At 50.4% G+C, this 19,172-nt stretch overlaps 2 protein-coding genes across 2 annotated transcripts in view; one reads left to right on the top strand and one right to left on the bottom strand.

Moving 5' to 3' along the window:
- Window positions 1-10,868, bottom strand: part of XKR7 (XK related 7) — a 37,360-nt gene extending 26,492 nt beyond the window's left edge. The window contains exon 1 of the mRNA XM_024743055.1: window positions 10,791-10,868. Within this exon, the coding sequence (XP_024598823.1) occupies window positions 10,791-10,868 (78 nt within the window). The remainder of the gene's footprint in view (window positions 1-10,790) is intronic.
- Window positions 10,778-18,193, top strand: PDRG1 (p53 and DNA damage regulated 1). Its single transcript, XM_024742863.1, has 5 exons — window positions 10,778-10,953; window positions 12,777-12,852; window positions 13,934-14,008; window positions 15,965-16,045; window positions 16,671-18,193. The coding sequence occupies exons 1-5, from the start codon at window positions 10,867-10,869 to the stop codon at window positions 16,751-16,753; spliced, it is 402 nt and encodes a 133-aa protein (XP_024598631.1). The 5' UTR covers window positions 10,778-10,866; the 3' UTR covers window positions 16,754-18,193.
- The last annotated feature ends 979 nt before the right edge of the window (window positions 18,194-19,172 follow it).

Raw genomic sequence — 19,172 nt, 5'->3', positions numbered from 1 at the left:
GGGTCTCTGCCCCACTGTGGGCAGCTGGAGACAGAAGCAGAAAAGTGTCTTGTCTTGCCCCTTTCCTGGCACCCTCCAACCCTTGCCCCTTGGGGCTGTGGTATTTGGGGCTTTTAACTCAAGACCTGCAAGGCGGAGAGAGGTTATGAACGCTCAGATAAATCCTTCCCCCGGGGCCCTGCAGGCATCAAGGCACAGCTGTCTCCTGCTGCCCACCCATCTGTCCCTGGGAAGTGGGGACAGAAGTGGGGGTGGGCAGGAGTCTCCACTCTGAGCTTCAGATCACTGGGCTCTGTCCAGACTCAGCATCCAGGAGATTGTGAGGAAAGAAAAACAGGGGCTTGGACGCACCTAGTTGGTGTGTGCTGAGGTAATTCAAGCAAATTACAAAATGCCAGAGCTGGAAAGGCCCTAAGGGACCATCTCATCAAACCCCTCGTTGTGCAGCTGGGAAGACTGACCTCTGCTCCCCAGCACCCCGCCCCAGACCATAGCTTTGTCGCTACTCTCCTGGACAACTGGACTGCTCCAGCCTCTTCACTGGGCGCCCTGCAACCTTTCTTCCCCTCCTATTGTTCAGTCTCCACCATTAGCCAGAGGGGCTTTTTTGGAAGAGAAATCTGGGGCTTCCCTGGTGGCGCAGTGGTTGAGAGTCCGCCTGCCGACGCAGGGGACACGGGTTCGTGCACCGGTCTGGGAAGATCCCACATGCTGCGGAGCGGCTAGGCCTGTGAGCCGTGGCCACTGAGCCTGCGCATCCGGAGCCTGTGCTCCACAAGGCGAGAGGCCACAACAGTGAAAGGCCCGCGTATCGCAAAAAAAAAAGAAAAAAAAAAAGAGGTATCTGATCAGATCCCATTCTGCTCAGAATCTTCTGATTACTTCCTATCCACTTTGAGCCTGACTCCTCAGCCCTGCCTACACTCTCTCTCCTGCTCTCCTCTCCAACCTCTCATCCTTCGGTCTTGCCCTCACACATTCTGTTCCAGCCACACTCCTTTAACATGCCAGCCTTCTCCCTCTCACCCAGCTTTTGTTCCTTCTGCTCCCCCAGGTGTTCACAAGGCTCCATCTCTCTCTTCTCTAAAATGTTGCCTCTTCAGAGGGGTTTTCCTCATCATTTCTCCCCTATGCTCTGTCGCCTCACCTGCCTTATTTTTCATCCACAGCATTTATCACTACATGATGTTATAATACGTATGTTTTGTTTCTTGTCTAGAGTACAAGATCTGTGGAGGCAGCAGTCTTGCCTACATTGTTCACCACTGTGTCCTCAGCACTTAGCAGATTTTGGCACATAGATGCTTAGTGATCCTGAACCAGCTGTGATGTGAAAGGGCACAGTCTACAATTCAGGTGACAGCCAGTCCTCATTCTGCCATTACCTGCTTAGGTGACCTTAAGCAAGTCACGTCGCCTCTCTGGGCCTCAGTTTCCTCATTTGTAAAACAAGGGAATCACAGAGACACCTTCAATTCAACAATCCTGGGATGTCTTCTCTATTCCAACGTCACTTTCTCCTCCATGGAATCTGAAAGTCCTTTAAACAAACGTCATTGTGTTTATTTATTGAATAGTTAATACATTCACAGTATTCAAAATTCAAAGGTACAAAGGCAACACATATGTCTTTCCTATCTCGTTCTCCAAGGTTCTCCTTCACTTAGGTACACAAGTTTCCCCTCCCTCCCTTCCTCCCTTCCTTCTTCATTTCTCCCCTGCCCCCCACTGCTTATCTTTATTCTGTCCTTTACCATTCTGAAACAAATCATAGCTTAATTATACACAGTTCTGTGTTTTGCTTTTTTTTCACATAACAGCATTTCTGGAGGTTGCTTTATATCAGTGCATAGAGAGCACTCCTGTTCTTTTTTGTGGCATCCCAGTGTTCCATTGCATCGATGTACCATAATCTACTTCACCAAGCCCCTAGGTGGTGGGCAATTAGCTTGTCACCAGCCTGTAACAATACTTCAGTGAATGACTTTGTGGACACACCATTTTGGATACCTGTATAATAAATGGACTTGCTGATTCAATGGTAGGTGTGTTTATAATTTGGATAGATGCCCCCTACAGGGACTATACCAATTTATCCCACACATATCAGCATTGAGTAAAAGTGCTCAAAATAGGCCTTTTTAAATGGACTGCAATAAGTCCTCAAGACTCCTTGTATAATAGATGAATAAATTGTTCAACCTTGCTAAGCCTGTTTCCTCGTCAATAAAGTGAGTATCCTACTTCATAGAGTGGTGGTAAGGATCAAACGAGATAGTGCATGGGAAGTCCTCAGCCTAGTTCTTGGCACATAGTAGGGCCTCTATGAAGGTTCGCATTCCTCCTCTGCTTGATGTTATCATCTGCCCCCAGACTGCAAGCTCTGTGGGAACAAGGGCCTTGTCTGTCTTGTTCGGTGCTATAGCACAGCCCTGGCTAATGGAAGGTGTCCAGTAATTATTTAGTAAGTGAATGAGCCCACTTTCCAACTTCACTTCGCCCACTAGGCCCTGCATTATGACCTAGCTCCTGCCTGTCCATTCAGCTCATCTCCTACCTCTTTCTCCCCTTCTCCTTGGGATCCAGCTACACTGCCTCCTCCAGGTTCCCTCCTGCCACAGTGCCTTTGCACTTGCTGTTTCCCCTGCCTGAAACAATTTCTTTACCCCATACCCACCCATAACCTCTCCATTTGCTTAGTTTATTTCTACTCATCCGTAGGTCTCAGGTCAAATGTCACTTTCTAAAGAAAGCTACCTCTATTCCCTGATTTACGTTGGGACACCCCTCTATACAATCTCATTGGACTCTGAGCTTTTCATTTGAGCCTTATCACAATAGGAATGGTGCCTGCATGAATGTCAATCATATCCTTGTGACCAAAAGCCCGTGAGGCTCAGGACTAGGCCCGTCCTGTTTACCATTGAATCTGCAGAGCCTGGCACAGTGTAGGCACTCAATAACCATGGCCTTGAGTGAATAACTGAGTGCCAACACCCATTTTACAGAGAGATTGAGCCACGCATCCCCACCCAACACTGTGGAAGTCTGGACTCCATGTTCCACTCTCTTTCCAGTGGAAAGAGCAACTTCCGTAATGTTTTGGTTGGTAAAGAAGAAGAGAGAGAGAGATTGAACTCTTAATTCCCTCCAAGGCATGATTATGTCACGGCCTCACTCATTCATTCAGCAGACCTCTCCGGGGACATCATCTGAGGGTCCTGGGTACTTGAGGGGAAGCCCACAGAGCTCCTAGCCTCAGTGGGCTCCCATGTCAGTGAGAAAGCCAAAACCATGGCAAAAATAGGTTTAGTCCAAAACAAGAAAGTGATCGATGCCAGAAGAAAAGGAGGACGACAGTCCTTCTGGAAGACCTGAGGGAGAGCCACCCTCCTGGGGGACCAAGTCGGGGATGGGATGGGGTCTTCTAGCAGGAGGGGCCTTAAGAGAAGAGTAACCCTCAACAAGTAGAGAAAGAAAGCAAAGGGTACTCCAGGTAGAGGGCACAGCCCAAGCAAAGGCAGAGAGGTGGGCAAGTCAGGGAGTGTTTAGGAACTAGGGTTCAAGGAGAGTAGAAGAAGATGAGGTGGAGAAGAACTCACAGACAGGTATCAGGAGATGTGTCCTCGAAGGATCATTGCAACTCTTCTTATAATCCCCAAAGATGGAAAACAACTTAAGTGTCCATCCACAAAAGAATGGGTCAGTAAGCATGATACACACAACCACCACACTGGCAAGCCGCAGAAAGGTGGGTAATACCTGATGTTTGGGAGGATGTGCATCAGTGGTAGGGCATAAATGAGTACAGCCGTTCTGGAGGGCAGTGTGGCATTGTTCAGGGAAAAAAAGTGTGTGCATACCCTTCATCAAGGCAACAGCACACTAGGGTGTTCATTGTGGCACTGTGTGTGTCAGTGAGGAGAAAAAGGGAACTCAAGCACCCACAACCAAGGAGGAGGACGTATGAAATGTGGTGGAAGCGGTTACGGGTTCTCTGGAGCTTCCAGGAGCAAGGAACTAGAGGTACACGGAGGATGTGGATAGATCCAAGGAACATCGAGATGAGAAAAAAAAAAAAGTGGGACATTAACACAACTTACAGCACAATAATATTATGTGGATTATCCGTCTCTACTATCTACTAAAACCACTCCTCGGTATTCACGCCACAGAAATGATACATATGTGTGTGTACCCAAAGACATACACACACGACTGTTCATATCCGCGCTCTTTGTAACAGCCCCAAGCTGGGAACCACCACAGCTCCACCAGCAGCAGAATGGCTTAACTGCTGTGAGTCCTCTGATGGAGTACGCTTCAGCATCGAGAGTCAGTGATCTACAGCCACACCCAGCGATAGAGATAGATCCATGAACAAAATGTTGAGCGAAAGAAGTCAGACATAAAAGAGCACACTCTGTGTGATTCCATTTGTATAAAGTTCAAAAACAAGCAAAATCGATGTATGGTGTTAGAAGTCAGAGTGGTGGTTACCTTGGGGTGGTGGACGGGAGGGCTTGGAGGGCTCTTCTGGGGAGGGGGCTGCTTGATCTGTGCTGGGTACTTGGGTGTGTGCAGTTTTTGAACGTTCATAAACTATAGTATACTTAAGACTTGTGCACTCCTGTGTGTGTTATACCTTAATAAGAATTTTTTTTTTTTTTTTTTTTTTTTTGCAGTACGCGGGCCTCTAACCGTTGTGGCCTCTCCCTTGCGGAGCACAGGCTCTGGACACACAGGCTCAGCGGCCATGGCTCACGGGCCCAGCTGCTCCGCGGCATGTGGGATCTTCCCGGACCGGGGCACGAACCCGTGTCCCCTGCATCGGCAGGCGGACTCTCAACCACCGCGCCACCAGGGAAGCCCAATAAGAAATTTAAAAATACATAAACACATAACACAACTACTATGCATTTTTCAAGAAATCACAAATATTTAAGGACATATATCAAACACAGTAGAGAGGGTTTCGGTGAGCTCAGAATTGAGTGGGGGTGGGGGGAAAAGGAGAAAATAATATAAACAAGAGAGGGTCTTTGAAGACTAACTCATGATCACGTGCTAAGAGCTGAGAGGTGGGATTAATTCAACCACCTGTACTTTACTGCATGAAAAATAAATGTAAAACTTAATTTAGGAAACTAGATAAACAAATGAACTCTGGTGCTTATAGACTATAGAATACTCTGCAGCAGTCAGGGAATAGGACAGAGATCTAAATATACACATCAAAGATGTCCAAGAGCAAACAGGCTGCAGAGTGATCATTTGTGTGCAATGCCTTCCATCCCACCTCCCTACCCTGCCACGCACATAATAGTCTTACATATGTTCTCTGGGTTCCTAACTACATCTTTAAATGAACATCATCACACACCCAAACTGGGACTGTGGAGAGAACTGAGATGGGGGAGGGGTGTCAAAACGGAACTTTAGTCTTCTCTGTAATGTTTTCATTTTCAATAAGAAGAATCTATTCATGGAATTTTACATGAATGGATTTAGTATTAAAGGTAGTAGTAAAGACCAGCTCACGGGCTTCCCTGGTGGCGCAGTGGTCGAGAGCCCACCTGCCGATGCAGGGGACACGGGTTCGTGCCCCGGTCCGGGAAGATCCCACATGCCGCGGAGCAGCTGGGCCCATGAGCCATGGCCGCTGAGCCTATGCGTCCAGAGCCTGTGCTCCGCAACGGGAGAGGCCACAACAGTGAGAGGCCTGCGTACCGCAAAAAAAAAAAAAAAAAAAAAAGACCAGCTCAGGGAGGCCGGGAATGTTCTGGGCTTGTATTATCTTTGAGGTCACTTTTAAGATTTTTCAAGTCAAGCCTTGGGACCATCTGTTGCCTGATGAAATTGAGGTGCAGGGAGTTAGGACACAGGTCCCCACCTGGCATCCCCATCTGGCTTCATGACCTCGGGAGGATCCCATGCCCTTTTTGGGCCTCAGTGTCCTCATCTGCCCAATGGGAATCAGATTTCTTCGTTCCCTGGGGACGTGGGAGGATGAAGTGAGGGCATGAGGAGAATCACATGAATATAAGGGATTATTCTCTGGGTCAGGGGAGGAGAGGGAGTGGAAGCCTCCCCTCCACCTGCCAAGCCCACAAGGCACAAAGGAAGCAGAGGGAGGCGCTGGGGACCACCCAGGAGAGCAAACAGCCCATGTGTGGGACAAGGGCACGTTGTCAGCAGCTGGGAGGCCTGGCCAGGACCCCTCGCAGGCCAGAGCCCCTGGGGCAGCCACCCAGGCTGCCTGGAAAATTGGGATATTGAGCCAGCTTCCTGTTACTCCCAACTCCAGTGCAGTCACAGCCCTGTCACCTCTCCAAGCCCCCATCATCACCCTCCCACCCCCAACACACACACACACACACACACACACACACACACACACACACACACAGGTCCGCACCATACTTGCCCTTTTTAGCCCATCCTATCCCCACAGCCAGAGAGGTTTCACAAGGTAAAACCCACTCACGTCCCATGCTTGCTCAAGGCCCCCTAGTAGCTTTGTATTGATCTGGGAACAAAATCCAATCCCCTTACCTTAACAAGGCCTGACATGACCTGCTGCTTCCACCTCCACCTCCAGCACAGGGGTTAAGAGCCTGGCCTCAGAGAGATCTGCCTTGGTTAGAATTCTGGCTCTTTTCCTCATTCATTCATTCAAAAATGTTTATTGAGCACCTACTGTGGGCCAGGTAGTGTTCTAGGTATTGAAGATACACCAGAAACAAATGAGACAAAGATTCCTGCCCTCATGGAACTTCCTTTCTAACAGAGGGAGATTAACAATAAATATAAGTAGATTAAATAGCATGCTGGAAAGTGACAAAAACTGTAAAAAAAAAAAAAAAAGTAGAGCAGAGGAAGTTGATCAGGAGTACTGGGGGGTGTTTATTTTTAAATAGAATGGTCAGGGTAGACCTCACTGAGAAGGTGAAATTTAAGCAAAGACTTTTAGGAGCTGAGGGAGGGAGATAAGAGGACATCAAGGGAAAGTACAGGCAGAGGGAGCAGCCAGTGCAAAGGCCCTGAGGTGGAACTGCGCCTGTCTGGTTTGAGGAGCAGCAAGGTGATGGGGAGAGAGGTGGGAGATGCTCAGAGAGGTAGGGCAGGTCATGTAGGGCCTTGCAGGCCTCGGTGAGGAGTTTGGCTTTTACTGAGTGAGATGGGAGCGTTGGAGGGTTCTGACCATAAGGGAGTGGGGGAGGCAGGACAGGGAAGGAGAGGAAGCCAAGTAGCACTTGCGGATGTCGTGTGGGTGGCTGCTTCAGCCTGACTCCATGGGGGAACTCTGGAGCATAAGTCACACCTCAGAGTTATCCACCCACACCCCTGCCAGCATCCTACGCAAAGAAGGTGGGCTTTCATAACCCTGAAATGATGAGCTACAGCTTGGAGGAAGGGTGGGTCCCCCCAGAAGGCTCCAGCAGCCTGAGAGCAGTCCTCCCGAAGGAGAGAAGTGGGTGCTGGTCACTGAACACTTACCCAAGGGTGGGGCGCACAGAAACGGTCAAAAGAGGTCCAAGGGGAAGGGGTGCAACATCGTTTTTATTGCCTCCAGTCCCCAAACACCAAAGCCCCAGTAGTTACAGCCCTTTTGGCCTGGGGCAGTGGGTGGCTAAAGATGGGACATACCCTAGTGTGACTAGGTAGAATTTTCTGGTTAGGAGAGACCGCGGATCCACCTCCACCTGAGTTGCTGAGGGTCCCGTGCTCTGCAATGTCCCGATAACGTGGCAGTCCAGCCTCATACACCTTATGGGATGGGGAGCTAGCTACCCTTGGGTTAGATCTGTTCACTTTTGGATACTTTGCGTTTTAGAAAGTTCTGCTTCATTTTGAGCCCATGGCTGAGCACCGACTGTATGCCAGGCACCATCCTAGGTCCTGGAGACACAGCAGCAAGCATGACAGACAAGGTCCCTACCCTGAGGAACTCTCAACTGGAGAGGGAGATGATTAGAGAAAAAGATGATGTGGTAAGTGCAGAGGTGTGGGTAGCCCAGGAAGCTGTGGGGGCCCTGAGAGGACTCTTGACCTTTGGGAGGAGGTGACACCAAGCTGATAAGGGGGGGACATGTAGTAGTTATACAGGTACAAAGTTTGGGAGAAAACGAATCCAGGCTGATGGAAGAGTGTGTGCAAAAGGCCCGGAGAATCCCACCAGTGTTCACTCTCTCCATTGCTACCCTCTGTCCAGCAACTGTCCTCTCCTGCCTGGATGATTGTAACAGACTCCTCGTGGGTCTCCCACAGAGAGGCAAAGAAGCTGGGGTAGGCAGCCACTAGCTCCTTCCTCTTCTTTGTTGAGGGCCACTCCTGTGATGTTAACTCACCTGCATTCCCCACTCAACCTGCATCTGTAAGCAGGGAGAAACAGGAAGCCACAGGCCTGTGCTGCAGTACTTGCAACCGCCCCCAAGGAGGGCCTGGCCATGTGGGCGGGGCACCTATAGGCCCATCTATAGGCCCACAGGCTCCATGCCTCCTTCCCCTTTCTTTTTTTTTTTTTTTTTTTTTTCCGCTGTTGTGGCCTGTCCCGTTGCGGAGCACAGGCTCCGGACGCACAGGCTCAGCGGCCACGGCTCACGGGCCCAGCCGCTCCGCGGCATGTGGGATCTTCCCGAACCGGGGCACGAACCCTTGTCCCCTGCATTGGCAGGCGGACTCTCAACCACTGCGCCACCAGGGAAGCCCTCCTTCCCCTTTCTGACATCACTTCCTACTCTGCCCGCCCCCCCTTCCCCCCACATTCTGTTCCACCTACACTGGCTTTGCTGTCCTTCCAACTTGCCAAACGAAGGCTCATCTCAGGGCCTTTGTATTTGCTGTTCCCCCTGCCTGGAATGCTCATCCCCCAGATGCCCACGTGGCTCACCCGCTCACCTCCTCCATATTTCTGCACAAATGCCACCTCTTCAGAGAAGCCCTCCCTGACCACCTTATCTCAAGTCGCCCCTGGTTCATTCCCTCTCCACCTTGCCCTGCAGTGTGCTCCATAGCACTTATCACCCACCACCTGACATATGATATAGTTGCTTGTTCACGTGTTTTTTGCCTGTCTCTCCCACCAGACTGAAAGCTTTCTGAGGGCAAGGACCATGTCTGGTTTTGCTCACGGTGGAATCCCTATAACAGGGCCAGGGCAGTCAATAAATATTTGTGAGATAGATGATTCTGAAACATAAGTGATTCTGAAACAGGAGCCCTTCCAGTTCTGACTATCCCAAAGTCTTAGATATGACCTCCCTCCCCAACATTGCCAGTGGCCAGGGGTGCCCTCTGAGGGCCAGTCACAGCCAAGAAGCTGCCAATTTGGGAGACTTCCTCAACCCTTCCCCACCCGGGCCCATCTGCCAGGGGTCAGGGGTCAGCCTGGTCCAGCCCTCTTTGAGCCCCAAGATGGAGGAGACCCAGTCCTGGGGTCCAGGCCCCACAGATGCCTGGTGAGGCCCGTTTCTCCTTTGGCAAATGTTCCCCCTTCCTTCACAGGGCCTGCGTCTGCGTTTCTGAACCAGAAGGTGTTTACACAAAACATCCTGGGTTTGGCGACAAATTCACCCTCAATGAGGAATCCTTAATGAATCTCCTTCTTTCCCCATGCCAGGTGGCTGCAGGGAAAACTAGCTCTGCCTCTAGCAGTTGAAGGAAGCCAACGGCCAGGCAAAGACGGGGTGCTACTGCGACTCCTGGGGCCACGATTTAGGGGAGGGCCTTTTTTCAGGGTCCAGAGACAGCTGCGGTCTGGCTTGCTGTGTGACAGGGCATTGCCCTTTTCCCTGCCTTAGTCTGCAACTGTGAAGTGTGTAATAACCCATCCCCACAAAGGTTGCTGTGAAATTCAAGTAAGGCAAGGGGTGTGAAAGGTTACAGTGGCCAAAAGGAGAGAAATAAAAAGCTGGACTCAGGGAAACAAGAGGTCAGAGCTCTAGTACTGGGTCTGCTCTTGACTTTTTAAAGTCCTCACCACTCTCTCAACCTTGGTTTTTGCAGCTGTACAATGAGGTATTGGGCTTGAAGATCTCTAGGGAACCCTCTGGCTCTGAAGGGCCGCCACTTTCCACCTGCCTGCCTCGTCTTGGAGGTCTTCCCAGATCCCACAGCCCACACCAATTCACTTTCCAGCACTTACACAACTTTCTTCTGAGCTGGCACCTCATCGCTCACTGCCCATGGTTTTCCAGCCCCTTCCTTGGGTCTAGGTCAGCTATTCCGGACATTGGGCCTAACACAGGGGCTCAATGAACATGGGGGTCAAACTGAATTTAAAAAGATTCCTGCTTCCTTCCAACCCTGAGGAAAGACAATGAGGGGGAGTTTTATTCACTCTCATTTTATAAACTGGAACCTGAAGGTTAATATAAGTCACGCTGCCACATGGGCCTCCTTGGTGTTCCTCAGGCAGGGAGGGGAAGAATGATTTGATTTCTCCAAAGCACTATCACTGCCTGCCATAGTATATAATTATTTGTTTTGTCATTAATTGTCGATGTTTCCCGCTAGATGAAGTTGCACGAGGGCAGGGACATTGTTTTGTTCACTGCTGCACCCTCAGCCCCTAAAACTGCCTGGCACAGAGGAGGGGCTCAAGAACTGTACGAAAGGGAGAGGTTGAAAGGTTTGTGCCTGCAGGGGGCCCTTCAGCCCCGCCCCCAAAGCTAGGCCCCGCCTCTCGCGTCCGCCCGCCGCGCGTGCATAGGAGCCTGCGCGCCACCGTTCTTTTTTCAATTGCGCATGCGCGCCGGAAGCCCTGTCAGATCGGCGAGTGCGCGGACCGAGCCGCAGCGGAGGTAGAGGGGAGGTGGGTACGGATCGCGGCCGAGCCGAGTCGAGTCGAAGCAGGTGAACACCATGCTGTCGCCCGAGGCGGAGCGGGTGCTTCGGTATCTCGTGGAGGTGGAGGAGCTCGCCGAGGAGGTGCTGGCGGACAAACGGCAGGTAGGAGGCCCGTCCGCGGGGCTGGGGCCCGGGTTTGGCCTGACGGCGAGCGCCTGGAGAAACGCGCGTGGTTCGGAACTGGCTGCAGCTCGGGCTCGCCGTGAGTTGACCTAGGCTTGTGGGCCAAGGGCTGTGACGACAGACTGGGCGGTTGTGAGATCACGTGGGTCAAATGCATGGCACGGCACGGAGTGGGGACGTGGTAGGAGCGTGGGGCCCTGGCCATGGAGGGCCATGTAGACCTGCACAGGGAGTTTGGGTCTGGTTCTAATGGAAATGCCGAGGGTTTTAAGGGAGTTCGTGGTGGGAAAAGATGCTCAACATCACTAATTATTAGGGAAACGCAAATCAAAACTACAGTGAGGTATCACCTCACACCAGTTGGAATGGCCATCACCAAAAAATCCACAAAAAATAAATGCTGGAGAGGGTGTGGAGAAAAGGGAACCCTCTTACACTGTTGGTGGGAATGTAAACTGATACAGCCACTATGGAGAACAGTATGGAGGTCCCTTAAAAAACTAAAAATAGAACTACCGTACGACCCAGCAATCCCACTACTGGGCATATACCCTGAGAAAACCATAATTCAGAAAGTCACATGCACCCCAGTGTTCATTGCAGCACTATTTGCAATAGCCAGGACATGGAAACAACCTAAATGTGTCTGTCGACAGATGACTGGATAAAGAAGATGTGAGATACATCCACATGTATAATGGAATATTACTCGGCCATAAAAAGGAATGAAATTGGGTCATTTGTAGAGATGTGGATGGACCTAGAGTCTGTCATACTGGGTGGAGTAAGTCAGAAAGAGAAAAACAAATATCGTATATTAACACATATTTGTGGAATATAGAAAAATGGTACAGATGTACCTATTTGCAGGGCAGGAATAGAGACACAGATGTAGAGAATGGATGTGTGGACACGGGGGTGAAGGGGAGGGTGGGATGAATTGGGAGATTAGGTTTGACATAAATACACTATCACGTGTAAAATAAATAGCTAGTGGGAGCCTGCTGTATAGCACAGGGAGCTCAGCTCGGTGCTCTGTGATGACCTAGATGGGTGGGATCGGGGATTGGGGACGGAGGTCCAAGAGGGAGGGGATATATGTATACATAATAGCTGATTCATCGTACAGCAGAAACTAACACAGCATTATAAAGCAATTATACTCCAAATAAATAAATAACAAAAAGTTTAAAAAAGCAGTAACCTATGTGGTGGGCCCTGTTCCTGTGTACGTTTTTCAGAGAGGTGAAATCACATAGCTCCTAGTGGACAGCAGGATTCACACCTGGGTATTCAGCTTCAGAGCCAGTGCTGTCAGGCAGTATGCTGTACTGCCTGCTCACTCCCTTTTTAGCTGTTGAGCTGTCACCACCATCTCAGTGCCAACACCTCTGCTGTTCTGATCTAACATTGTTGGGTTTTTCATGATACTGGGTCAGAATCAGCTGGAGGAGCTTGTCCAGAGAGCGGTTTGCGCTCTCCTAGTGATTCTGAAATGCCCTGAAGCTTAAGAACTAGTGCTTCAGTGGACAATAAAAAAAAATTACCTATTTAGTCATTAAACGTTTCCCCAGCACCTCCTCTTGGGGGAAGACACCTGGACAAAGCATTGTTTTTAAGGAGCTGGAAGCTGAGTGGGGGAAGGAATACCTTCACACGTCAGTCCATTTCAGGCAGGACATTGGAAGTAACCTAGGAATGATGGCTTATCTCTGTTAGGTTTTAATAGCCCTGGTCTGTTAGGAGTACAGGCTGGGGTAAGAAGAAGTAGCTGAGTTCCTTCCTGCCCCTGTGCTTTTCAGATGGTGGACCTGGATACCAAAAGGAATCGGAACCGGGAGGGCCTAAGGGCCCTGCAGAAGGATCTCAGCCTCTCTGGTAAGCCTAGACCTCCTCGCTGCAGCCCAGGAGGCCTGTTCCGTTTTCCTTCTAAGGCCTTTGACTTGTCCCTGATAGAGACTGGGCCGGAGGCCACAGGCACGTAGCACAGCCCATGGAGATGGGGGAGACGGTATTGCAGGTCTGACATAGGCTGTGGCTCAGGGTTTCAGCAGCTGCTCTGCTTTAGTTTTCTCTATGATACTTCCTCAGTAACAGGTCGTTAGCGGCCAGCTTATCAGTGATGGTACTGGGGAAGTGCGGGGGGGGGGTATAAAAACCCCCAGCACGCGAAAATTGTGAATTGAAAATTCACAATGTGAAAATTGTGAGAAAGCTGAAGGAGGAATTGGACATGGGGTGGGTTTTGGAGAAGGGGATAGTGGCCCTTTAGATGAGGCCAAGTGGTTGTGACAGAGTAAGGAGCAGGGGAGGGGTGTGTGATGAGGCTGAAGAGGTGGGCCGAGGCCAGGCCATAATGAAGGGCCTTGGGGGCCAAGGGTTTAAAGTGCACCAGGAAGCCTAAAACCTTCCAGTTTCTTCTCGTCTCACCTGGATAAACTCCGGAGTCCTGCAAGACCCCGTGGAATTCAGACTTCCTTGAACTCTCCCACATCACCTCCTCTGCTCTCCTCCTTACTCATTGGCTCCACCCTCGCTGGTCTCCTTGCTGTTCCTAACGCCCCAGCACATTACTCATCTTTGCTGTTCCTGGTTCCTCTGCCTGGCTTGCTCTTTCCCCAGGTGTCTGCAGGGCTTACACCCTCACTTTCTTTGGGTCTCTGCCCAAATGGCACATAATCAGTGAGGCCTTAGCCGACTGCCTGGTATAAATGACAAACTCCTCCCCTACTTTGGCATTCTCCATCTCTCTTACCCTGCGTTAGTTTTCTCTACGATACTCTTCAGGGTCTGACAAATCATATCTTTGTTTATTATCTTTTTTTGTTTATTCCCTCTCCTCCACTATAATGTAAGCTATGAGGGCAGGAACTTTGTCCTATTCTGCTGTGTTCTCAGCATCTAAAACAATGCCTGGCATAAAAATATTTGTTGAAGGAATGACTGTTTGCCATTTCAGAAGACGTGATGGTTTGCTTTGGGAACATGTTTATCAGGATGCCTCACCGTGAGACGAAGGAAATGATTGAGAAAGGTAAGGCCTCCTGGGCAGGGGTCAGGAACAGGTTCCCCCGCACCCCCAGCCTTGGTCTTAACCGAGAACCGAGAGTCAGGCTTTCTTCGGGCAGCCGCTTGATGAGAGGCGGCCGTGTGCATGTTAATCCGTGCTCTGCCACTGAGTTATTTCCTCATCTCTAAAAGGGGGACACTTCTACGTAGCACAGTTGTTGTGAAGTTGAGATAAAACAGGACGCGTGCCTAGCGCGGTGCTTGTTTATCAGTGAGGAATGAGTTAGACTGCAAATAACAGGAATCCAACAAATTGAGGGTTAAGGAAATAGAGTTCTGTTTTTCTTATGTAAGAAGTTGTCCAGAGATGGGCAGTACAGGACTGGCACAGCTGTTCAGCAGTGTCACCTTAACATGTTCTCATGGTTATTGTGTCATCATTGAAGGTCTCATGTTTGAGTGCCAGGCTGGAGAAAAGGCAGAGGGTTTTCTCCATATATGTATGGCCTTGCCTTCTATTTTGAAAATAAGACCGTCCGCCTCAGGGACTTCTGCTGATCCCTCATTTGCCAGATTTAAGGCACATGCCCACACATAGCTGCCAGGGAGCCTGGCAGAGGAGCTCTTATTTTTCACATCCCCTGCGGTAGCAAGTGGGTTGAAATGGACGTTTGGGAAGAGTGAACCTCTAGGGTCTGCCACAGCCTGGATACACAACATATGTTACTCAAATCTCACAACTACGTTCCTGGAGGCTCTTTGGAGGAGCATCATAAAGGCAAAAGGTCAGGCTACAAATGGGTCCTTGGATGGGAAAAGGTCAAGTTATGCATGTTTTCTCTTCTGTACCCCTGAAAACATGTGGGCCAGGAGGACCAACAAGGTTGCCTCTGTCCCTGAAAACAGGGTATCTCTGTCCCTATTGAAACCGAACTTCTAGCAAAGGAAACTAGGTCAGCTTGGAGGAGAAGCTTCCGGCTGTCTTGTTGAAAAACATACACTAATATCCTGGTTATAAAATTAAGAATTGTCATTGCACTTGGGTGGAGGCTGGAGGCCACTCAGACTAAGCTTCCGCGGGGCATCGCCTGCCTGGGTTCAGGATCCTCAGCTCTCTTAGCCCACAGGTGTGGTCTTGTCACCGACATAGAGAAGTTCTGTGACATCATCACCTCTGGTTCTCAGGGATGGACACAGGCTAAACAAGCTCGTGTGAGACTGTGGTTCCTCATTTACAGTGAGAACCAGAACCACTGCCCAGGCCAGAGGCTCGGCTCGTTAGGGCGTTCACCCATCAGAAAGAATGGAAGTCTGTGAGGAAGACAGGAATGTCACTCACGAGTGGATGAAAACAGAGCTGGGGGAGTTGGTTGGGTGGCACCAGTCAGTTGCAGTACTCACGGTGCACCTGCCTTTGGCTGCAGCCCGTCCTGTAAGACACCGTCCTGTAAGACAGCCTTCTCTTCACAGCCGTGAATTAGGTCAGGCGTGAGCACTAGGCTGCATGTTGACTGTTCACGTATCAGTTACCACAATCCTGCCTTTGTGAAAACCCCTGACCTTGATGAATGCGGGTTTGTGAAATTCCTCAGCCACCTATTTTCCATGCATCTTAGGGTAGGCTGGGTCTAGGTTCTTTTTGTCCTTACATTTGAATTTTCCATAATTTCACTGTGGGAGGGTGACCTAAAATCCTGGCGTTGCCTTCCCCATCCACTGGCCAGGGTACTTTGCATAATGAAAACAGTTCGGTGAACTGTGAGTCAGGGGACTGGTGTGCTCAGCCCTGTTTTGGGCTCACTCAGGGGTCGGGGCAGGTCATGTCCCTTCTCTAGCCTTTAGTTTCTTCCTCAGCTGGTCTCCGAAGTCTTCTCTTCTTTCCCACATGCTGAGACCCCTTGCTCTCAAGGGGGCTGGGGAGAGGCTGGCATCCTCAGATCTGTAGTATAACCTCATCTTGTTTGCCCATCTCATTTTTCAGATCAGGAACATCTGGATAAAGAAATAGAGAGGCTCCGGAAACAACTTAAAGTGAAGGTCAATCGCCTGTTTGAGGCCCAAGGTATTGGCCTGGGGGCTAGGGGTGGGGCTGGAAACCAGGAGGGGAGACAACCATCGACACGGACTTTGAAGGCAGGGGTGGGAAGCCCCTCCAGGTGGGCGGTGACCCGGGCAGCGGGTGAGTGGCACTGAAGCTGTGGGCAGTGGGCAGGGTTGTCTCGAGCCGCCCAGAGATGGAATGGATGGGAAGTTTGTGGGATCTTATTCCTGTCACAAGTTGTTTTCAGGTACCAGGAATGGCCTGGGATATCTCACATTCGTGCCAGGGTATGGTGTCGGGACTGGGATAGCTCTGACTAAGGGTCAGAAGGCCTCAGTCAGGTGGTCCAGGTTAGAGCTGAATTTCTAGGTAAACCAAACCACTCCAGATTGGTCACAGTCTGGTGCAAATCTGGAGGTTTCTAGACAGCAGTCATGACTCTGCAGGTTCTTGGTGACTCAGGAGCAGGTGTCGATGCGCATTGTTCAGTGCATTGCAGAATTTGAGGTCCATTTCTGTCAGACCTCAAGGCCAAGTGTTTGGCAGCATGAGTGCGGTGTAAGCCCCTTTCCCAGGCCTGACTCCAGGGCCAGCAGGTTGGACAGCAGGACCCCCGACTCGCTGATGAATTGTCTTCTCTTCCTAGGCAAACCGGAGCTGAAGGGTTTTAACCTGAACCCCCTCAACGAGGATGAGCTTAAAGCTCTCAAGGTCATCTTGAAAGGATGAAATTTAAGAACCAAAGTGGGGGTCCTAAGACCAGCATCCCCCCTGGGATCATGGAGGACCTAGAACTCTCCAGCCTTGACACCTGCAAGGACAGGATCTACTCTGCAAGGGGACAGTTGTGAGGAATCTGGCCATAGCCCTTGTACGAAGCTTCTTTGTCTGTAGCACTTGGCTATTTTGTGACGGCAGGAGGGAACCCTCAGCCTGCCAGTATCTGCCGGGCCTGACCACTGGGGCTGGGTGGACACAAGGCCCATTGACAGGCCCTGGCAGCCACCAGGAGGTGGGAGCGGGCAGCGCTTGTGGGGGTGTGAGAATGACTGCAACAGGCACTTCTCAACAATGGCCTGCTATTGAAATGGGCCCCGGCCAGGGGGAAGAGTGGGATCTTCATTCCAGCATTCCTCTCAGAAGGAGAGAGAGGCATTTTCAAGCAGTGTGTGTAACGGAATTGGAATAAAGCAGGAGGCCCAGAGGAGGCTCCTGTCCTGAATGAAGGACAGAATCTTGGTGCTTCATGGTCCGCCATAGGCAGACACACAGTCCCCCTGCACTGCCTCCATTTGGGCCCATCTTCCTGCTTGCCCCCAGGACAGAGCCCAGAGCAGGTGCTGCTTATCAGCCTGCTGCGGCTGCTCTGGAGTCAGGAAGGCCTTGCAGAGTCCTGCACCAGAGGTGGGTGAGGGGCCGCGTCTCACTGTGCAGCACTTGTGCAGGGTGCGCCTCCACCGGCTCTGAAAGCAGGGCCTGGGCCAGTGCTGCTCGGAGTTCCCATCTGCCCTCAGGGTCTGCGATCCTGATGGGAATGTGCCGTGAGGGGTGTCTTTCGTGTGCCTCGAGGGCTCAGTAAATGTTACCTACGTGAATGAATAGCAGCTTCTAGTCTTCACCTCATTCAGTCCTTAATTGCCACTCCTTGAGGATACCATCTATGAAGGGGCAGTGGTTCCTCCTTGAATTGATGTCAGGATTAGATAGGCAGTAACAGCAGAAGGTGGCAGGATGGAGAGGGCACTCCATTTGGTTCCAACCAAGTTATATGGGGAATCAAGCTGGCATGGCCAGATCCTGTGTTTTCTTCAAGATAATCTAGAAATTTAGATTTTTAGGTTGAATCCTCTGTTTTTTAAATCCTGCTAATTCAGAAAATTTTTTACAACTTGGGTGTCGGCCAACGAAACACTTTACATAGGTCGAATTTGGCCCAGACCTATGATTTTGCATCCTCTTGAGTTTTCTTAGTAGAATGTGCTGGGTTTTCCCCATAATGGCCCTAAGAAGTAGGGAGGTGGAATTGGAAACTAAATGTCTGTCCACAGTAGATTAAAGAAATTGATAACTCCAAATAGTGTAATACTATACAGCTGTAATCAAGAATGAAGAAGCTCTGAGCACTGATTTGAAACAAGCTCCAAGACACATTAAAGTGAGAAGTAAGGACAGGTGTCTAATCTCATAATTTGTGTGCAAACAATTATGTGGTTCCTTTGGAATAGAAACTGCATGGTGGGGCACAGGGTGCAAGGGAAGGACATGTTGCTGTTGTATATTTGAAAATGGGGAGTTGTGGCGTTCACTTTGGTTGATGCTGTCTCGTATGACTGCCTGGCTCACAGTTGGTCTGTCTGAACATTGCCACTGCCTGTCTAGCTGAGGGTGGATGCTAGGCCAAAGAAGAGCCAATCAGATTCTTTCTCCTGGAAAGATGTGGAATCCATGCCTGGGGTTGTCTGGGCTTGCCCCAGTCCCAGGGATGAGGGAAGTCCCCACACTCTGGAGGCAGGAGGCCCGGAATGGCCTGGCTTCAGGGGCTTCCCAAGGCAGGCTGATTCACTTAGACTTCCCAGTATTTTCCTTTCAAAAGCCCTCCCCACTTCTCCCCTTTCTTTCCTTCCACAGTCAGATTCTTGCAGCCGAAAGAACTGTCCTGAAGAGGGGAGAGTGATAGAGGGAGCTGACTAGGGTCCTTGGTAGGTTGCCCTGGAGCAATTAGCCACCAGCCCACTCTTGCTGCAACTTCTCTTCAACCTAGAGGAGGCGTAGGAATGTGGAAAATGCAGACATTCTTACTTGTGCCCAACTCCCCAAGCCATCTCTGCCTGCCAGCCCAAGGCTTTCTGGTCTAAAAAGCTCAGCTCCCAACCTCAAACAGGAAGGCTCAGAGAAGCACCTAGGTCACCCATCTGACTTCGATAAGTGCAACTTTGCAGAGACTGTCTCTAAGTAGCTCTGCCTTCCTGATCCTTACCTTGTCCGTGGGTTCCCCGACACGCAGTCAGGGTATTGTAAGGACGGCAAGATGTATATAAGGCTCAGGCCTTCCCCAGACCCCCAGTAAACACACAATCTAGTAACTGCTTGCTTTGCAAACACAGCTTAAGTTCCATAAACCCTGAACCCTTGCTCCTTGAGGATGTTT

This window comes from Neophocaena asiaeorientalis, unplaced genomic scaffold (assembly GCF_003031525.2).
Source record: "Neophocaena asiaeorientalis asiaeorientalis breed wild unplaced genomic scaffold, Neophocaena_asiaeorientalis_V1.1 scaffold82, whole genome shotgun sequence".
In the NCBI taxonomy this organism is placed as follows: Eukaryota; Metazoa; Chordata; class Mammalia; order Artiodactyla; family Phocoenidae; genus Neophocaena; species Neophocaena asiaeorientalis.
This window is presented reverse-complemented; position numbering and strand designations above follow the sequence as displayed.